Source organism: Condylura cristata, unplaced genomic scaffold, assembly GCF_000260355.1.
Source record: "Condylura cristata isolate star-nosed mole 26May11 unplaced genomic scaffold, ConCri1.0 scaffold00031, whole genome shotgun sequence".
NCBI lineage: Eukaryota > Metazoa > Chordata > Mammalia > Eulipotyphla > Talpidae > Condylura > Condylura cristata.
Window position 1 is genome coordinate 16,902,109 of NW_004567132.1, and position 21,556 is coordinate 16,923,664.

Genomic DNA, 21,556 nt, shown 5'->3' on the forward strand with positions numbered 1-21,556 from the left:
TGGGCAGGCGTGGGTTAACACTGATATGCAGACCTTTTAAAAGTACCAGGACAGGCTGATAAGCACCAGCAGGTCCTCACAGACCTCTTGGGGTATTTACCCTGGAGCACTCTCAGATTTTGCATTTTTATTGCTTCAAAGATGATTAGGTCCAGAAATGTTAACTAATACTTACCCAAAGACTAATTTACTTGATTTACAAAGAATTTTACAATAGTTACGGAAGTTAATTAACCTTACCGTCTAGTTCTTGCCTTTCTTTCTTTTTAGACAGTTTTAGAAGTCATGTTATAGTCAGAAAGATTCAGAATCAGAATGAGGCCCATTAACTAAGTGATTCAAATGTTTATTAGACCCAGGATAAGTTTCCGCATCCCTGCACATGAGATGTGTTTGGGACTGGGACTAGACAGGTGAGGGTCTCTACCTTAGACTGTTCTGGCACGACATTTTCATGACTGGCTTAAATAACTCTCTGTCCTTTAAATAACTAGTACTTTTCCATGGCCTAGGAGTTTCTCCAGACCTTCCATTATGCAGAGCAACTTGGGTATTCTGGGAGAACCACTTCTTTCTAGAAAGTATACTCAGTGGTGCAGCTGGTACGGATGGGCTGAGGTGTGGCATTGGAGGAGCAATAGTGAGTAGAAGGGGTGGGGAGGGACCTCTGTCCTTCTGCATTTCATTGTTTCATTCTGGGGGAAGGGAGAGCCCGCAGCTAAGTGAACGCCATCAGGCAAAGCGACTGACAGATTCCTGGCTCCTTCCAGAAAAGATCTCTGGAACCAGATTGCTCCCAGGGCCACTTGTATTTGCAATTACTGCATAGGACTGTTATTTACAGTGTGTCAGTCTCTCCCAGCGTCTGCTGTCACCTCCTACTGGCCCTCAGAAGAGCTCTCCTTTACCTGGATGTGCTCCTTTCCACCTCTGCTATTAAGAGCCTAATTCAATGGCCACATCCTCCACATGCAGCCTCTCCTGGACCCAATGTGGAGAAATAATTATCTTCCTCTTGACTTGCCTCACGCTTTGTCATTTATCTTTAGCACTTAAACATAATGACAATGGGTAAGGTTTACTCACCACTTTCTACAAGACAGGCACTATGCTAAGCACTGAATATGTATTATATTATTTCATTCCCAAATCCATCCCATGTGCAAGGCCTGTTACTACTCTCATTGAACAGGGGAGGAGAGGAGGCTCTTAGAGTTTTCGCCCAAGATCATGCAATTTGTGAAGAACAGGACTTGAGGGTAAATCTTTTGACTGCAGAATCCACAGTCTTGTCATGTCGCCCTTACTGCTCTGGGTTTTGCTTATCTGTGCAGGGGAGCACACACCTGTCTTTTACAGTAGATCAGGGGGTGAAGAAACCATGCTCTGTAGGTTAAAAGAGGATTGTACTTGTTTTTGTAAGGACAGTAATCTAAGAATGGCTTTTATATTTTTTAAGGTTGTTAAAAAAAAAAAAAAGAGAGAAGAAAAGGAAGTAGAAATCTGAGGTGGGCAATAACCCTAAAATACTTACTCTCTGGCCCCTAAAAAAGTTTGCTGACACCTAAACTAGATCCTAAGCACTTCAAGAACTGACTCATATTTTACTCATTTTAATTCCCCCATATTCCAACATGAATGCCCCTAAAACATTTTTAGAACGAAAAGAAAGGCATGGATAAGATTACCTTTGCAGAGTTCTATCCCTGGAGGTTAGGGCTTCCAGTTTTTCATTGCCTTAGGGTTGATGAAGTGTTATAGTGGCATTAGTTAATGTGCACATATAAAGGCAGGGCATGATCTCTGAAGTGCACCCCCAAGACGGGTATATTTGCAAAGCTTTACCCCCTAGATGCTCATAGATGACTTAAAGAATTCTGTAAGTTCTAGGCCAGTTGTGCCAACAGAATAAATTACATAAAGGACACATCTTAATACTACCCAGGTGTAACAGACATAATTGGGGGGTCCAGCTGATTTCCAGCTGTGGGGATGAACTCCTCAAGCCATATACAGCCCTTCCCAGACTTCCCTGGAATTCTATTCTGGATCACAGGTCTGAGAAAACCAAAGTTGGACAAATCAGATTCTTTTTGAAAAAATAGGAATTGGGATTGAGGAAGAGCCATGTATTCTGGGACGATTCCTGGAATAGAGTAGAAGAAGCCTATTGTAGAAGCCTAAAGCTTCTGTCCAGAGGGCAGCAGAGAAAGAGGCTTCCTGAGTCCAGGACTTGAGCCATTCCACCCTTCTGTACTCAGGTGATGCACCCTTCTTTTGCTTGATAATGACAAACAATATGCTTACTCAGACTAGTGGATAAGCGTAACATCTAAGTCAGACAACCCTGAGAACTTTCGTCTGACCACCATGGGGCCTGGGGCTGTGTTCCTGCCTCGGGACCACTGCGACTTGAAACTTTTCCAGTCAGAACATCTACTCTCCCTTCACCTCCAACAGGAGACCCGTCTGGAAACCATTAGTTCAGAATTCTCTAAACTCCCTTCTAGGAGCCCCCAAACATCACTGTCTGCCCTCTGCTCTTTCAGGCATGTATGGGGGAGAGATGTGGTCCTTCAGCTGGAAGACTCCCCAACTGTGCCAGGGTCCTGCACCCTCTACCTAACAGCCCCTCACCGTATTTTATGCCATTAAACCCTCTCTTTCTTCTGGCCCCTTTCCATCAGTATTCAACATGCTTCTCCAAAACAAAAACCTATGTTCTCCTTGAAATGTCTCTAATTCCTGCTCTTCACAGAAAAGCATCTTCCAAAAAAACTGTCCAATGGGACCCAGCTTCATCCTTTCAACTCTTCTCCACATATTGCCTTTGGCTTCTGTGTGGAGATGTCTTGGTTCACTCCATTCTGTGACTCTTTAATTCTTTCCCCACTTGTTGGCCACTCTCTTCATCTGAAATGTCCCTCTTCTTGTTTGCCTCTCTGGCTGTTCCTTCTCAGTCTCCATTGTGAGTTCTGCTTCCTCTGCCCATCCCTAAGGTTAGTGTTCTTGGGGGGTTCTGTCTTTGATTTCTTCTTACAGATCTCAGCTGCAACCTTGCCCTTCTCTGTGGGTTGATTTCCATCTAAATGCCGATGGCTTAGCTGTGCTTCCATAGCATCCCTCACCAATGCCTACTTATTCACTGGTGAGTCCCACCAGATTAAGAGCCCCAGTGGGTAGGGATGGCATTTGCTATGCTCATTTTTGCATCACCAGCACCTTATTCAGGGCTTGCAGAAAATATACACTTAGGAGAAGATGAGTGGGTGAGCTTTGTTGACTTTTGCTCTCCATGCTCTCAGCTTCCTATTTTGCATAGAAAATGGGCAGTTTTCCCCTTTAAGGGTGATTCCAGATGAGTGGTAAGACCTGGGGTGCACTCTGCCCCAGACTAAATGGGTAAGTGATGTCTGGAAGGTATTAAATCAGATCTTAAGTGGGAGTAATTTCAGGGTTGAGACAGAATGTTCAGACGCTCACCCATCATGCACAGAGAGAGAAAGCAATCCTGCCATAGGCCATTCAGGCTTCAGAAAATGCTCTGATCTGGTCTGATACAACTGTGCTGACTTACTTCTCCTGTCCCTGTTTCTGCCCTTTCCTGGTCAGCGCAGAAATGTTTTCAGAGCATTATGTGTCACGAATGAACTTTCTGGAAAATTCATGGTTTTAGTCTCTGAGTTGAGATCAAAAGCAGTTTGAATTTGGAGAGCTCTGGAAATCTCTAAGCTCTTGCTATTTTTGAGTAACCCCAAAGGGCCTTCCACTTTTGGGTGCAGTCCAGCCCAAGTCATTTTCCTTCCCTCTCTTCCTCCCTCTCTAGGAGCCAGGCTAACTGGGACCTGAGGAGGATGGAACTCTGGGTAAATTGCTTCTTAAGTTTGGGGGGGAGGCACCCCCACACACCCCAACCCACCTGATTCAGCCCTCCCTTCAGGCAAGGTCAGTGTCAGCAAATAGCCAGCCACATTTCCCTGGAGGGAATACTAAAAAGATTGAGTTAATAAAAATCTATCTCATTAACAGCTTGACCTACCAACATCGATCACTTCAGATGTGATGCCAGCACACACAGTCCTGATTATGTAGGCAGGAGCAAGGCTTAGGGGAGCTCAAATGCCATTTAAATCCGCCAAGGAGTAACTCTTTCTCTAAGGGCCTGAAACATCCCCCAAACTAATAACCCTGAAAAGCACCAAATTCCTTGAGGATTTGAAGTTTTCACTCTGTTAATCTCCTAACTCAATAAAGCAAACACTCCTACAGCAAATTAAATACTTTCATTAAAGAGCCCCCTCCCCTATTCTCCTTGATGTGGCTATAGAGCTATGGACTCCCAGTCTTTGTGTGTCTAAAGGTTTGTCCCCCTCCTCACCAACTTTTCCTGTTACTCCGAGGAGATCCAGAATCCACTAGGATATGCTGATTCTTAGATTCTGAAAACTTCTGAGAACTGACTCTCTGAGAGGATCCTACAGACTGTTAGCTGAGGGAAATGTTCCCTGTTCTTTAGTGGGGGTGACAGTCCCCAAGCACCTCTATTGTTGCCGTTTTACTGGAGGAGGCCCTAGCAAACGGCCCAGGCCAAGGTGGACTTCCTTTTGCCAATGGTCAAACCTTATGACCTCTCTAGAGGTTTGTCTGTTATGCCTCCAACAGTTAACAGGGGATGGGATGGGGCTAGCTGGAGAGAAGATTAAAGGAGGGTAGAGCAGAAATAGAGAAAGGGGGCCTGAGGGAGGTCTGTCTTCAACTCCTCCTACTGCTGATGGTCCCCAAGTTGGCCCCAAAGCTGCTCCTCCCACAGCAGCCTCAAACTGGGTTCAGTCATTCTAACTTCCAGTCACTGCTTTCCTCTCACCATTGCTTTGAGGTTGACCCACTCAGAGCTTCCTCCAATGCTGTCCTCATAAAGCCTGCCACTTTTCAGGCAGTGGCAGTGGCAGGCTTTATCTTTATCTGGTGATAGCAAGCACCAGAATCCATTATATTTTAGGGGAAACCCACCTGCAGTTTTATTGCAGGGTCTGTAGTGGAAAGTTCTGTAGATCCATAATTAAAGAGACTAGAAAGTGTGTACTTTGTCTATAGTGACAAGCTGGTGTCTGAGAGGGCCAAGGCTTTCTCATCAAGTGCTTCGTAGCTGAGTGTCATATCTCTCATGGAAGGTCTGGTCCTGGGTATTTATACTGCCAAGAGTTCTGCATGTAGACCTTGCCCAGGGTGGGGAGAAGGCACTCTGAGAAGACTCATTTCAACTTTTCTTCTATTTGCCCATCTGGGGCAGGAAAAGGGGGCACTAGTCCCTCAGAAGCATTAAGTCACCAAAGCACAAGCTGGTTCCTGATCACTTGAAATGTCCCCTTTCTTGTCAGCCCAGACAGTGTCCTTGGCTCTGTGGCTGACGCCATTTCTCTATCACCCCAGTAGAATTGCCTCTACACTTATGTCTTCCCCTGGGATCAGAGTCCCTAGAATTTTAGATGTTACGAAGATTTTGGCATTCCAAAGCTCAAACCTAGCTTGTAAGAATCTATTCTTTAGTACTTACTGTCTCTCATTAGAAATAAATCCTAATTTAATAAAGTTAATTTGAATTATATTTTTCTCAGGGGCTAGCACAAAGGAAAGCTGAGAAATGTCAGTACAGTCTGTCTTCTAGACTCTCAATTTCCTTCCCGTGTTGCCACCTCATGCACCCTTCCTGCTACCTCCTACCATCACCTCATCTCTCTGGAATCTAGGCAGCATTTCGTGCTGTTGACCAGCCCAGTTCAATTTAGAAGTTGTTCTGTCCCAGGACTGCTAGAGGCCAGCAGAGCTCCTCTGCTGGGTGTTTCCCCTCTCCTACAGCATTCAGTTTGAGCTATGAAAGAATAGACAACTTTTCACTCTTCACACATGGTCTCATGGGTATCTGTTCTACCCTTCCATCTGGATTTTAATTTCTTTGAGCATGAAGACAAAATCATAAATTTCTGTTTGCTCTTTTAGCATCCAACCCAAATTCCCCTGGGAAAAAGTCAAGATAGGAGATGCCACTGACCAGTGACCTTTCCCACCAGTTGGTGGCCCCAGCTTGGGCCTCAGGAATACCAAGGTAGGAAGCCCTTTTCACCTCCCTCCTGAGACTCTGCCTCACCTGGCTGACTCCTTCCACTCCATCTGGTCTCCATCATGCTGCAGAGTATCCATTTCTGTGAAGAGGGTGGGGTTGGGAGCCTCATCTTCCTCCCCCAGGATGTTCTGGAGCTGCTCAGCAGCTGGAGACCCTGCAAAGAAGGCAGCAGGGTGTGCTGAGTGTCTCACGGAAGGCAGAGGGCCACACAGACAACCAAAAGAAGCACAAGTCAAGTGCAAGGGGAAAGTATTTCTTTTTTTCTCTTTTTTTAAATTATAAACTATTACATAAATTTTCTAACATTTTGTCTTTCAAAAATTGTTTGTTTGGTTTACGGCATTATACATATTTTAGGGATATAGGTTCACACCTCCATAAATGTTTATCATCATGCCATGCCCACTGCCAAAGCATTGATTATCCTGCACCTTAGTCTGTTTTCCATCCCTAAGCATCACCCCACTTCTGATAGACTCACTTCTTTATTTGAGCCTCAGTCAGGTAAGGGTAAAGTATTTCTTTTCTTTCTTTTTTTTTTTTAAAGATTTGTTTATTTATGCATACAAAATTGGGGTACAGGTCAGAGGTGCAGGGGTGGTGAGAGGATTCACCAGAGCCAGAGAAGGGGAGCAGAACAAGCAGATTGATGAAATACACTGCTGAAGGGAGCAGCAGGCGGGTCAAGAGAGGTCACGTGGGTCACCTCCGGGGCAGTTGGGGACTGAACCCATGCTGAAATGGCCTTAGCTTCTTAGTGCTGTGCTTTAACCCGCTGTGTCACAGGGAGGTCCCTGGTAAAGTATTTCTTAACTTAGTAAAGCTAAGTTCAATTTCTGCACAAAGCTGGACTTGTCTCTGTGGGTGGGACATGAGTAAAATGTTCTTTGAGGTAGAGAGATATGAAAGAATTTAGTCTGTATTCAGATTCCAGGACAGATGACAATGAAGAAGATTGGGAAATCACCAAATTCAAGGTGGCAGCAATAATAGGGATCAGTATAAAAAAGTAGAATCAAAAGAACCTTCACCACCCTTCAACATAACAAACCCTTTTTCCACTGGGCCCCAGACCCAGCTCCCAATATTGGCCTTAAAGGAATAGTCAGCTATACAAAAAGATGAGCTTGCACTGATGTGCCACCTGGGCCCACCATCTTCATGGGCCAGGTGCAGCCTGTTTCTTGGGCTCCCAGCCTACTTTCCACCTGCCTCCTGGATATCACCTCCCAGTGTCTTTCAGGTACCGTAAAAGTCAGTATTTCAATACTGAACATGTACTCTTCTCCAAACATGCTTCTATGTCTGTTCTCTCCTCTTTTCCCCAATATTGAATGAAAGCCTACTATTTACCAGGCATTATTCTAGGTATTGGAGAACTTGCTCTCCTTAGCATCTGTTTTAATGGCAGAGAAAGAGAAAAAATATAAGTAAATCCAAAAACATTATTTCAGATAGTGACAAATTCTGGAAAGAAAGTTTAAAAAATAAAAATAAAATGACTGAGGAGTTACATTCAACAGCCTCATCAAGATTTCTGTGGGGTGGCAGGAGACATTAGAATTGTGACTCAAGGGCCCTGCCCTGGCGGTACAATGGATTAAAGCACAGCACGGGAAAGCTAGCTGCATGAGTTCCATCCCCCACCTGGGTGGTGACCTACATGGTGCAGCTGACATCTCCTGACCCGCCCATTGCTCCCCTCAGCAGTGCACTTCATTGACCTGCCTGTTCTGCTCCCCACTCTGTCTCAGATGAAGCCTCTCACCACCCCTGCAACTGTGGCCCGTATATCAGTACTGTATGCATAAATAAACAAATATTTATAAAAAAATTAAAAGAATTGTGACTCAAAAGTTAAGAATGAGCCACTTCTAGAAGAAAAATGCACCATGAGGTCCAATGACCCCAAGGAAGGAGTGTTCTAGTCCTTGTCTAAAGAATGGTGAACAAGCAAGATGTGGCATAATGCCAGATACTTTGGATAAAGGGATACTGGGAAGTTCCAGCAAGACAGCAGAAGAGTGAAGATTCAGGCTCACTTTCTCTCCACATAAACAACAAAATAACATGTAGATCAAAAACAATAGTTCCTGAAAAAGAACACCAGAGATCAGCATTTTTACAAGAGACAATTATAACATCAGTGAGGAAGGGAAGGAAAACTATAACTTAATTTCATTTGGACTGCCCACAGAGTATATAACCCAAAAGAGGGTGGGATGGCTGCAGTATAGAACCTCTTATTTTTTATTTATTTATTTTTTAAGATTTATTTATTTGTGCATACAGAACTGGGGTATAGGCCAGAGGCTCAGGGGTGGCGAGAGGCTTCACCAGAGACAGAGTGGGGAGCAGAACAGGCAGATTGATGAAGTACACTGCTGAGGGGAGCAGCGGGCGGGTCAGGAGAGGTCTGCCCGCGCCATGTGGTCACTTCCAGGGCAGGAGGGAATCGAACTCATGCGGAAGTGGCTTTAGCTTCTCAGTGCTGTGCTTTAACCCGCTGCGCCACCAGGGAGGGCCCAGAACCTCTTGTTTTTTGTGACTGGGGGCTTATGCTGTTCTGGGTACCTTAGTGCTGGGGACTGCATTGGAGATGGGCGTATAATCAGTTTCTATGGAGAATACTAGGATACTAGCAGAGTCACAAAGTTATACTAGAAATCAACACAAAAAGAAAACTGAAAAAACTTCAAACAAGTAGAGATTAAGCAATATACTTCTTAATTATTGATTCAGAGAAAATTAAAACAGATATTAAAAAGAAAAAGAAATTATGAAAACAATCCCATTTATCATCATATCAAAAAAAAATACAATACCTAGGGGTAAATTTAACAGAGAAGTGAAACACATATACAACAAAAACTACAAGACACTATTAAAAGATATAAAACAAGACACAAAACAATGAAACGAGTCCATAACCATAGATGGGAAGAGTCAATATAATCAAAATGTTCATCTTACCAAGAGCAACATACAGATTCAAACAAACAATCCCTATAAAAATTGATATTTTTTTAAAGACTTATTTATTTATGCTTACATAACTGGGGTACAGACCAGTGGTGTGGTGGGTGAGAGGATTCACCAGAGGTAGAGTGAGGAGCAGAACAGGCAGATTGACAAGGTACACTGCTGAGGGGAGCAGCGGGTGGGTCAGGAGAGGTCTGCCGCACCATGTTGGTCAGCTCCCTGGCAAGGGATGGAACTCATGTTGCAGAGGCTTTGGAGAGCTTCATAATGTGGTGCTTTAACCCATTGCGCCACCAGGGAGAGCCCAAAATTGATATTTTTAAGGAAATAGAACAAAGTACTCAAATTTGTATGGAACCACAAAAGAATGTGAATAGCTAAAGCAATCCTAAGAAAATGAAAAAATTATATATATATATATATATATGTATGTATATATATATATTCCAAAGCAACATTAATTAAAACTATGGTACTGGAATAAAAATAGGCATAGAGATCAATGGAAAATGATGGAAAGCCCAGAAATAAACCCACACAAATAGCAATACTTAATCAAGGACAAAGGTCCATACATTGGAGAAAGAAAACCTCTTCAACAAAATGGTACTGGGAAAATCCAATAGTCACGTGTAAAGTAATTAAATTGGAGCACTGTTTAACTCAACACACAAAAATAAACTCAAAATGGATTAAAGACATAAATGTAATACTCAAAACTGTAAAATATATAGAAGAAAATATAGATGATACTTTCCAAGAAAACACTATTAGAGATGTCTTTGGGGATTCACTCCCATGACAAGAAAAATGAAAGCAAAATTGAGAGTACATCAAATTGGGATAAGTAAATTGATAAAACCATTTGTAAACAGTATAGATCTTCCTCAAAAACTAAAATTAGATCTAATATGATCCAACAATCCCATTTCTACGTATCTATCCAAATAATATGAAATTATCAACTCAGAGCAATAGGCAGCAAAACATTTATTGCAGTATTATTTAAAATAGCTAAGATATGAGAACAATTCAAGTCTATTAACAGATGATTGGATGAAGATGTGTTATATCCACACAATGGAATATTTTTCAGCTATTAAAAAAGATGAGCTTTTGCCGCTTGTAGCAAAATGGAAGGAATTTGCAGGGATTATGTAAAGCAAAATAAGTCAGGAGGGGAGAGACAAATATTGGATGATCACACCTGTATATTCAATTAAAGGAAACGAAGCAGATGAACAGGCAAAACAAAAATAAACCAATAGATAGACAACAACACCGATGTCCTCAGGAAAGCGTGGGGAGTAGAAACAAGGGTAGAAGGGATCTAATGGTGGTGGCAGGCATTTCATTAAATGAAATAAAGGCATAACTGTCCACCCACCTGTACAGACTAGACCCCTTGCAGTCACCTTCACCTCACCTCCACTTTCATATTGAAATTTTTTAAGAATACATTTCTTCCTCATCTATCCCATTGCCCCTGCCCTGTTCAGTCTTTTGAGTGTTGTCTCCTGGGCTTCAAAAAATCTGTCCTTTCCTCTACCCTTTCTTTTCAGTTTATTACCCCCCCGACCCCTCACTTATTTCTCCCTGGACTCCCAAGGGTGATCATTTCACCAATTTTCCACCACAATCTCTACTCTCCTACTCCTTGACTTACCAATAAAACCAGCTAGACAATGCCCAAGCAAGAATTCATTGGCCCAGGCTTCATTGCTGAGGGTGTGTCCTGGTGATACAGGGGAGACAGTATAGTATAGTGGGATGGGGGGGCAGGAGGGAGGGTTGGACTTTTCATCCAGCCAGACTAGGTGTGATCTTGCAATTTCCACTTTCTCATGAGTGAATTCAGTCTGACTGACCTGGGTTGTTGGAAGGAATAAATCAGATAAGGAAAATAAGACATGTGACATCGGCCTGGAATGTAACAGTGCTAATCCCCTCAGCACCAACCCCAGCTCCCAGGCTCGTGAGTCCCTCTGGACCAAACCACCCAAACCTGCATGTGGAAGGTTCCACTCAGCCTTTCTCAGAAGTGAGTCACTTTCTACCTATCCTTGTCAGCCTCCTTTTCCTGCTCCTCAATGCATTCCTTCAATGTACTCTTCTCTTCAAGCTTCTTGATCTGTTATCTTACCTCACTTCACCAAGAAAACAAGAGTCTCCAGACATGAAGTTCATCAACTTCTTCCATGTATTGTTTTTGTGTCTTTTACTACTACAGTACCTATCTCTGAACAAAGCTCCCCTCCATCTGCCACTTCTGTCAGACCCTTCTTCCTTCACCTAGCTTTTCCTTACCAAGAAAGTTTTGTGACTTCTTTCTCCACCTGCTTTCTTCAGCCTACAAACTCTAAAACACTCCCTGATCTTGCCTGCCTTCCAAGCCCTCTGTCTCTACTTTTCCTTTCCCTTTCTTCAACATGGAGAGGGCTCCACTCACTGCCTCCATTCACTGTCTAGCCAGTCACTTCCCAAACTGCTGCACCTGGTTCTACCCCACCATTCTAGCAATGATGACTAAGGCAGAGATTTCAAACTCACAGCTGAATGGTGTTTTTAATGCAGCCATCAAAGCATAAATTTCTTTGAAATTGTTGTTAATGTAAAAAAGTGATATTTCATATAAAAGTTGAGATTCCTGGCTTTCTCTTGAAAATGCAGTCCCTCTGATCACCATGCTCACATTCCTGCTTAGTGACAGTGTTGGCTACCTTCTCTAGCTGGGCATATGCATTTTAGGTTGATACAGTCTGTCCTGCCAATCTCTCTTATGGTATGCACCCAAGTTCATAACCCCTGCCCTCGCATTCCTTTTATTATGGTCAAATCAGTAAGTTAATAAAATCCAATCAAGCCAATAGCACTGCAAAGTAGTGGCCTGGCTTATTTCTCTAGGACATCAGTGTCAACTACTTCCTCTAAATGGAAATGCTCTTGCCTCCAATAACTCAACACTTTTGGGAAAAATTTTCCTTTTTCTTTGAGGATTCCATCTGGACATTCTTCCCTGACTTACTTAAATCTTGGTCTTACCAGGGATCCCTCTATGACCTCCTCTCTTCTCCTCTTTGCACACTCTTCCTGGCCATATCACGTTTTCATGGTGTCACCTATAGATCAGGTTGCCCATGTCTCTAGGTCTTGCCTGTGTTGAGCAACTTCCAACTGGACTGCTCCAACCAAATGTCCTCCAGCCTTCTCAAATCAACCTCAAATATTAAACAAGCTCTGCAGCGCTTCTCCCCACACCCCAACCCAGCCCTCCTGAGCCGTTCCCTCTCTCACCAATTAGATACTAATCATGTTAAAAAAAAATGTTTTTAACTCTCTCTTTCCCCTACCCATTGCCACCATCTTAGTCCAGGCCCCCACTGTCTCTGGCTCTATCACGACAGGACCTGCTGACAGCTCCTGACCCTGGCTGCCCCATCTGCACATTCCCGAGGTAGCAGCAGAACCTGCTTTTAAAACATTTCAAACATGTTCATGTGGTATACTAAGAGTCATGGTGCTCATAGGGCAATGCCATGAAATACTGTGCACTTAAGTTAGAGATAATTTTACTAGCAGAAAATACTGTTAATATAATACAGTAGATGGATTGATGGATATTATTTAAATTAATTTTATTTCTGAATTTTTCTGTCACTTTCATGTCCTTTTCATTGGTTTATTGATTGCTGGCACTTGCTAACAGACATTAAAAGTTTAAAGAAATAGAGAAGAAAAACAATTGAACAGCTATCCTTATTTTTTTTCTCTAAATTAGGAGATTATGACTGCTTGACTCTGAGGGGTACACCCAGTTCTCCATGGGATCAGAGTTCTAGAACTACTCTTAGAATATATATTTCATCATGTTACTCTCCAAGTGAAACCTCTTCAAGGGCTTTCTATCACCTAAAGCCCAGACTCTGACATGGCTCCATGCATCCCTTGTGGTGTAGATTGGGCTCTAGCTGCCTGTCTAGGTTCCATCATGTCACTCACCCACCTGGCCCAGGCCCCAGCCACATCAGACCACACAGTTCTGTGGAGAGGAGGGCACGCCACTCCTTGGACCTTCATGCCCACCATCCCCTAAGTCTGGAGCCCCCTTCTTCTGACAAGGCAGATGAGAAGACAAAGAAACGGAACAATTGTGAAGATATGTGACAGCAGAGAGCAGGATGCCTGAAGCAGCCCTGTCTGGGGCATTACCTGCCTCCTGGAACAGCTGGGTGCAGGGGTCTCCGGCTGCTGGCACTGCCTCCGGCCCCAGCCTGTTTCTGCTGTGGCCTCTGGCCACCCACCGGGGCTGCTGCTCCACAGTCCTCTTTCCCACCGGCACAACAAACTCACTTTTGTTTCCAGTTAAGCACCAGGGGAGGGGTAGGGAGCGGAGAGGAGGGAGGGGGAGATGAAAGAAATGTGAGAGAGAGGAAGAAGGTATGAAGGGCTGGGTGTGGGGTCGGGTGGAGAGAGGGTTATATAGGAGAGCGAAAGGAGATATGGTACATGAGAGAAATTTTGTGTGAGAAAAAGAAAAACTATACTGAGAGTGAAGAAAAGTGAGTGAGAGACGAGTAAGAGAGTGTGTGTTTGTGGGTGGGGGGTGGAGAGAGGAGCCACCTCTGTTGCCTTCAGAGAGAAGGCTCAGTGGCTGCAGCTGAGCCGCTGAACCCAGATAGGCAGCGGGTCTCGGCAGCAGCAGGCGGCTGTGGGCCTGGGAGGGCCCTGGAAGAACTGCCCCTTCTTCCCGCCCCCATGAGCCCTAGCAGTGCGGCCGGGGCTCCAGGAGCGCCCAGGCACTGGCTGTCAGGCCCCTTATAAAGGCAGAGGTAGGATTTGCCTTGAGACTCCCAGGGGCCCCTTCAGAGTCTTGGCCACAGGTGAGTTGGCTGGAGAGTGCCTGGCAGGTGAGTGGTTTTCTCAGTCACAAAGCCCAGGGCTGGAGGTGGAGTTGTTGGGGGAGGGTTTCAAGCAACCAACAGTTGGTCAGTAATGTTCCATGTAGCTGTTTTCTCTCCTTCCCCAACTCCTGATCCTTTAAAACCCTAACTCCTGATTTGCTCCTTCTTCATCCACTTCTAAGACAAAGTGCCAAATGTCATTACTGGGTGTTTCTGAGGGCCCATAGACAGTGGGAGCTGGCCACTTCAGGGTGTGTGGCAAACTCCCCTGGGGAATTATTTTTGCTCTGCTGAGAAACTCCTAATCTCCTGGGTTTGGTTCAATAAGTGCTTACTGAGGACTAAGAATGTGCCAAGGTTGATTAGAGGTCACTGAGTGGCTGCAGCTCCAGAGTCCTGAGTCCTGAATTTGCCTGGACTCAGAGCTGGGAGGGAGCTTAGCAGTCATCGAAGCCAAACCCTTCTTCATTTCATGGGTGAGAAAACCAAGACCCAGTTTGCACCAAGCAGGTCCCCCTGGCCTCCGGCCCCAGGTTAGGGGAGCCTGGAGCAGAGTGAAGTCAGCTGGCATTCTCTACCCCACACTCAGCACCATTTTGGCTGGCTCCACTTACCACATTTTCATACCCAGGGCTTGAGGACCATTTTAAAGCTGAGAAAACAGAAGCAAGGGTCAGGATTGCGTGCTTAGATGCTGGACTCCAAGTGAAAGCCAGGTTCATAGGAATTCCTGTTTTTGTGGGTTTCTCAGCAGGACCAGACTGTGAAGGGCTGGGTCTTTCACAAGGGTCCAGTGTGTGGTACACTGTGGCTGAAGTCGCCCATCTTGTCCTCCTGGACACCACTGGGCAATCACTGTGTGCTATACTGAGTCAGAGTCTGTGGGTGACCCTGACACCCTAGAGATGTGCCCAAAGAGAGAGAACCAAGGATGCCAGAGGATTCTCTCTGTTCAAGTGGTGTTTTAAGAGCCCAGACCTGTGTTCATCTCTTGACGCTGCTAATAGGACTATGGCAAGACACTGAGCTCTCTGAGCCTTAATGTTCCCATCTATAAAGTAGGAGTAATCACCGCTACCTCACGGACTGTGGTGGTAATTACATGCAATCATAGATGTGATGTGGCTGGCACAGTGCTTCATGGATACTGGTCACCTGGGACATGCTATTGCCATGTCGTTCCCCACAAGCCTGACACCTTCATCTCTATTACAAGCCACCAACCTGGCCCTTCTAGACATTTCAGGGGCTCAGTCCTTTTCTGCACCTAAATACTCACACTACTCCTGTGATAACCCCTTGTCCCTCCACCTGAGAGCCCTCCCTCTGTCTGCTACTCCCTCTGGTGCCTGGGGAGTTTAGCACACCACATGTTGGGCTGTGGATCAAGGTGGCTCTAAGGCATTGTGGGCACCACACAGATGCAGCACGTCAGAAGTTAATCCACGCAATGAGGAATGCCACTGGGAGAGGCCCCTCTGGTGCACAGCTCACAGTGAGAGTTCAACTGTGGGCATGTACTGAACCAGCAGCAGCTGGGAGAAACACTCCTCAGCAGGAACAAGTGTTGGGAGGTACACTAAAAGAAGCACACTAAAAGTGCTTTTATTGGATGGGGATGAGCTAGTCATTCGGTGAGCAAAACACAAAATTATGCAGTGGACAGCAATCCTTCTACTCCTAGTAAAGACCTGGGGGTACTGGGGTGCCTCAGGAAATCAGCATGAAGATTTGCTCTCAGGTTCCTGGCTCTGCTGGCTTTTCAGAGGCTTCCTCTCTTTTAGGATCCTCATGAATCTCCGGACAGATTTTCCAGGCCAGGGGCAGTGCTTCTTATCACGCTGCTGGCTCCCAATGCAGGACTCACACAGCAGGGGCATTCAATAAATATTTGCTGGGTGAATGAATTTCACTGATTAACACTCATGAGCATATCAACTGGGATTAACCTCAGCAAGGAGAAGAGCCAAAACAGCAAACTAGCACTAGGGGTGAACCTGGGGGTGGGGTGTACTTTGGGTAGCTCAAGGCCACAGAGTACTGGGGAGCAGGAGACCTCAAGAGATTTTTAAAATCATGTTTGTCATTGTGTGAGGTGGGTCTCAGAGAGAAGGCTTAGAGGACACAAGTTCTAGTTTCATGGGCAATAAAGTTCTTTTCTAGAAAACTGTTCATATATTCCAAATGTGCTGTCTGAAGAAAGGAAAAGGAGAGAATTTGCCCATTTGTATTGCTTAAGGGAATCCCTCCTGTTGAAGGTGATTTCAGGCATGTCTGCCAGCCCATGCCACCCCCAAATGGACCTCTGATAGCCATGTTTATCTTGATGTATGGCCCAAACCCCGTGGTCATGGCTAACTGGACAGTTCACTGAAAGTTTGACCTGAGTGTGGCAATTTCGATTGGATCTCTGAAATAGTTAAGTGTTTTCTGGGAGAGAGAACACATAAACTGGAAGCCAAGGGTTCAGAGAGGTAGAAAATAAGAGGGTTCAGAGCAAGAATGATGCAGACCAATAGGAGAAGTGGGCAGAAGAGGCCACAAGTTTGAGAGGGGACTAAGAGGGTGCTGTGTCTATCTGTTGGGCCTGGGAAAACACATACACGCACATGCACACACACACTCCCCTCCTTCCCAGGTCAGCTCAAGGAGGGTCCTGACCCTCGTGATAAAATTACCTTCTTAATCATGGGTACTCCTCATAGATTATGAACTTTGGAAATGACAGAATTATTCTGAGAATTAAACCATGAAGCCAACACAGAATGGATTAGAACAGATGTCTCAAAGTCACCGAGAGGTGGGGACTCAGCCTGACTTTAAGTGTCTCTGAGTAGGGACGCTGGCCCACAGTGGCAGTGGAGCAGAGCTTGGCCTAAGAGGCAAGGCTGAACCATGTGGGATGTTGCTCACATTTTCCACGGAACCCTCCCACCTTTGACATGCCACGCCTGGACCCACCAGCAGGGGCTCCCCAGCAAGTGCTCCTCAAGGACTCACGGGTCCTGCTGACATGATTCACACAGCCATCCCTGCTGCTTCCTCCGCTCCCTGCTCCAGTCAGTTCCTGCTGTGGCTTATCCAGATGCAGGCCCCAGTGGACCTTTTGCAAGCTGGGAAGACATCCCCTCTGGTCTCTCTTCCTTTGAGGGTAACTGGGAACTGAAAACCCAATGTGGATGGATCTGCAATCTATGGCATAACATGAAAAAACAGGGAAGCAGAGTTACTAAAACCTGGCAGTTTCCCTTAGAACCCTCCAGTTAGAAAGAACTGCATACACCAAAGCAGGATGGAAGGCTAGGGATTCCAGGGAAACCCACTGCTTGGTCTTAACACAATTCCATATCTGAATTACTCAACAGTTGCTAGAAGGGAGACCCTTGGTGTTATCGTTAGAATTCCATTAGAATGAACAAGAACTCCCTTCTCCCCATTCTGGACTGTACAGAGCAGAGATGATCACACACAGCTATGACACCTCAAGCAAAAGGCTTGAGGTCATAGGTCGTAGATTTTGTCCAAAATGCCATGGATTTCCCTTTGGCTGTTAAGCATTTCCATCAAGGAAATTTTTCACGAATAATCAAAGACTATATGAAGTACTTGTCAGAAAGGAGAGTTAAATGTTTCTCAAAGGTATTTTAGTAAACTAGAATTTTTAAGAACTGCAGTTACCAAGAACCCTAATTCAGAATTCCTCTTAAGTTCCACTGCTAAGTCAAGTCCCCACAAAGTCTGTGTACAAAGACGCAGCTAGCATTCCCTCAGCTCTGAGGAAAGACATCCTACCATCAGTTTCTTACAAGGGTTGTCTTGAGTTAGTGAAAAATTTAAAAGATAACTCAGATTTTTTTTTTAGTACAGTTTTAGAGTTACAGAATAATTGAATAAATAGTACACAGACTTCCATGTATGCTCCCTAACCATATCCCTAACTCCACGGTTTCTCCTATTTTTTCAAATTGAGATATAATTGACATACAACATGAAAGAATTTAAGGTATATGACATAATCATTTGATACATGTATATACTGCAAACAATTACCACAAGTTTAATTAACATTCACCACCTCACATAGTTGTAAGTTGTTTTTCTTCTTCTTTTTTTAAAGATTTACTTATTTATTCATACAGAACTGGGGTACAGGCCAGAGATGTGGAGGGTGAAAGGATTCACCAGGGACAGATTGGGGAGCAGAACAGGCAGATCTTCAAAGTACACTGCTGAGGGGAGCAGTGGGCGGGTCAGGAGAGGTCTGCCATGCCATGTGGATCTCCTCCCGGGCAGGCGGGGATCCAACTCATGCGGAAATGGCTTAAGCTTTTAGTGCAGTGCTTTAACTTGCTGCACTACCAGGGAGGGCCAGTTGTTTTTCTTCTATGAGAAATTTTAAGATCTACTCTCTTAGTAATTTTCAAATATACAACACAGTATTGTTAATGATAATCACCATGCTATATATCACACCCCAGAATTTCTTTTATAACTGTAACTTTGTAACTTTGACTACCTTCACATTTTCCCTACCCTCTTCACCCCTCTGCCTCTTGCAACCACCAATCTGTTGTTTCTATGAGTCTGATTGTCTTGGACTCTACCTATAGTGGGCGCATATAGTATTTGTCTTTGTCTGACTTAATTCACTTAGCACCATGCCCTTAAAGACCATCTCTAGTGTCTCAAATGGCAAAGGTTCCTTCTTTATCATGACTGAAAAATAATCCACTGGCATGTATGTTCTTTTTTAGTCTTCTAATGTGATGGGTGACATGGATTTTCAAATGGTGAACCAGATTGCATATTTGAAACAAATTCCATTTGGTTGTGATGTGTAATTCTTTTTTCAGTTTGTCCAGTTATTTTTGTTGCTGTGAGGGTGGTGTGTTGACTTTATGTGACAAAATGGAAACCAGAAGTCCTAGTGTTAGATTTAATTGTTACGACTCTCTCTTCTAAAAATTTCTGCTTGTTTAGCCATAGGATGGACCACTTTTTGTTATTGTCATTGTGATGGATTGACTGATTAATTCTACAGTGAGCAGTAAAGACTATTGGCACAAACAATATCTTTAATTTATAATTTTTTGGTGTCAGGGTTCTAACTTGACTCACTCACCTGTTTCCTCTCTTGGACCTTTATTTAGTTTTATGAGAATAGACGGATGATGGAAAAACCTTTTTCCTCACATAAGTAGACTATGGTAAACATGTTTAAGAACAACTGACTTACAAAATTCATGAGGAATCCCTGAAATGCTTATTATTTTGAGTGTTCTAAAAAAATTATAACTGGGTTAAATCATGATGTATCTAGAGAACTGCCACAATTTGGCTTTTGTGATCCTACCCAACTTCTCTGTTAGGAAGTAAAACATAGTTACTAGATAACCACCCCCCTCAAAAAAAAATTATTTAAAATACATTTTAGTCTGTAATCTCAGGCTGACAATTTTTCCAAGGGCAGGGTGGTCAACCAATATGATTATTACTATTTTTGAAACCCCAAAACAGCACCTGAAATTTGAAAGTCTATAACACACTGGGAAATTAGACATTTTTTTTTTTTTTACATCTAGGTCAACATTAACTTGATTTATTTTCCCTGGAAGAGATGGAAGAGAGAGTTCAGATTCCTGAATTACAGTTTTGGATACATTCGCTGATTACAGATACCACATTGAAACCACATCAAGTTGAACCTTGAAAAGCTTGTCTAAGCCTTTTAGAGATACAGTGAGTGGTTGATATATTCCTAGGCACTAGAGAGTCCAAGTACCCAAATGTCAGGATCCAAATCTCTTGAGACCCAACTCCCCCCACTTCACTCCTCTGGACCCTTAGTCCAAGAGAGCTTGAGAGTAACAAAGAGTGTAAGGTGAAGGTTTTTATGAAGCGCAGTCTCTTCCTAGTGGACCTGTACCAAAATGACTTTGTTTTCTTTCTCTTCTCTTCTTCCACAGTGTGACTTCTCTTGCTCTGCACTGAATCTTTTAAGCAAGCTTTAATTTAAATTAAGCCAAGGACACCAATATTTAGTTGTAAGTAGTTCTAGTCTAAAGGCTTAACATTCTTGGATCCTGTAACAACAAATCTCTGCTCTAGACCTTTGAGACAAGGAATGGAAATGAGAAGCACCAGATAGATTAGAAAGGTCTCTACGCAAGAGTCAGTTTCTCTGGGTGCTCCCCAACTTGTCCTTCACTCACTCTGGCCATGCACATGCTTCTCTGGGATTAAGTGTCCTCATTCATAGTGTAGGAATTAAAGTCCTTTATTTACTGCCTGGGCAAGGTTTTTGAGAAGATAGAATGGGTTTGTGTAATATAACATGAATTATAAAGGGCTATATATTTGTTCCAGGAGTCAGGGGAGATGGCTGTCAGAAAAATAGCTCACTTTCTGACCTAGATCTAATTTGTCCCATTTTTTCCTATCATAATCACCAGACTATGGTTAAGTAGCTGGTAAACTGTGGGAAAAGGCTATACCTGCCCCAAGCTTCCTTCTTTGTTGTGTATGACCTCTCCTCTCACTGTGAACATCTTGCATTTAGGCTCAGGACAATGCCAAGTTCTAGTAATTCTCATGACATTTGTCTCCATCAACAGAAACAGTGGCTCTACTTATTCTGCAGCTCAGCACGCTTTCAGTGGGCAGTGAGACTAGTGTTTCACTCCAAGTAGCCTGTCTGGTTCCACCTTCATAAACCTTATGGCTGCCTCTCTGTAGTCTGCAGTATACTTAGGATTTCTGAATCTTTAGTTCTGGAGCAACAGAAATACCTCCACTCGGCCACCTCTTGCATTGGTTTTAACTTAGTTGCTACTTTTATAATCTGTAAGATGCTGATATTTGCCATTTATCATGAGTCGTAGATCATGTAAAATTAGATGACTGTAACTTTGAGAAGCTATGCCCTAATCCATACAGGCAAAGTGCCAGTTTCTTGTTTCTAGTGTGACCATGTGGCTTCTTTAAAACACAGTGAAAGCTGGTCCTACCGACCTATGGGAGACACTGTGGGTATGTCGTGAATAGGAGCCACTCTCTAGATTTCTCCTGATAGAAGTGCTATTAGAAAGACATTTAAGGAATTCTCAGTCCCTCCTGGGATGTGCATTAAGTTTTCAAGGTGACCTTACCTTCTTGATCCTGATGTGATCTTCTGTAGTTAGCAGGGTCCAGCTTCTCTACTCCAGCCTTCTCTTCCTCTACCTTCATGACTATAGGGTAAAAGATGAACACAGCTTCAAAATATACACAATTCCAAAGGGTAGGACTTTGAGGAGAAATAGTCAAATCCCACTCATAGTGGGAAACAATAATGTAATAAAAAAATTAAGGCAAGGGAATGTACAAATTGAAATAGTTCCCATATGTAGACTGTTCTTTTTCAGTACAAGTGAAACGTTTATGAAAAGAGCACATGTACTAAGCACCAGAAAAGCCTTAGTAAATTTCAAAGAATCTGTATCACACTTCTGTAGTGTATGTCACACATCTGTAGTGTATGTGTGTGTGGGTGATTGACTGAAAACTAATTTCT

General features: G+C 43.8%; 1 protein-coding gene across 1 annotated transcript in view; it reads right to left on the reverse strand.

The window, feature by feature from the left end:
* The window catches only part of SLC4A5 (solute carrier family 4 (sodium bicarbonate cotransporter), member 5), a 73,561-nt gene extending 52,330 nt beyond the window's left edge, over nt 1–21,231 (reverse strand). The window contains exons 1-3 of the mRNA XM_004691544.2: nt 21,153–21,231; nt 17,005–17,196; nt 6,146–6,275 (exon numbers count right to left, since the gene is read on the reverse strand). Coding sequence (XP_004691601.1) covers nt 6,146–6,275; nt 17,005–17,196; nt 21,153–21,231 — 401 coding nt within the window. The remainder of the gene's footprint in view (nt 1–6,145; nt 6,276–17,004; nt 17,197–21,152) is intronic.
* Between the last annotated feature and the right edge of the window lie 325 nt (nt 21,232–21,556).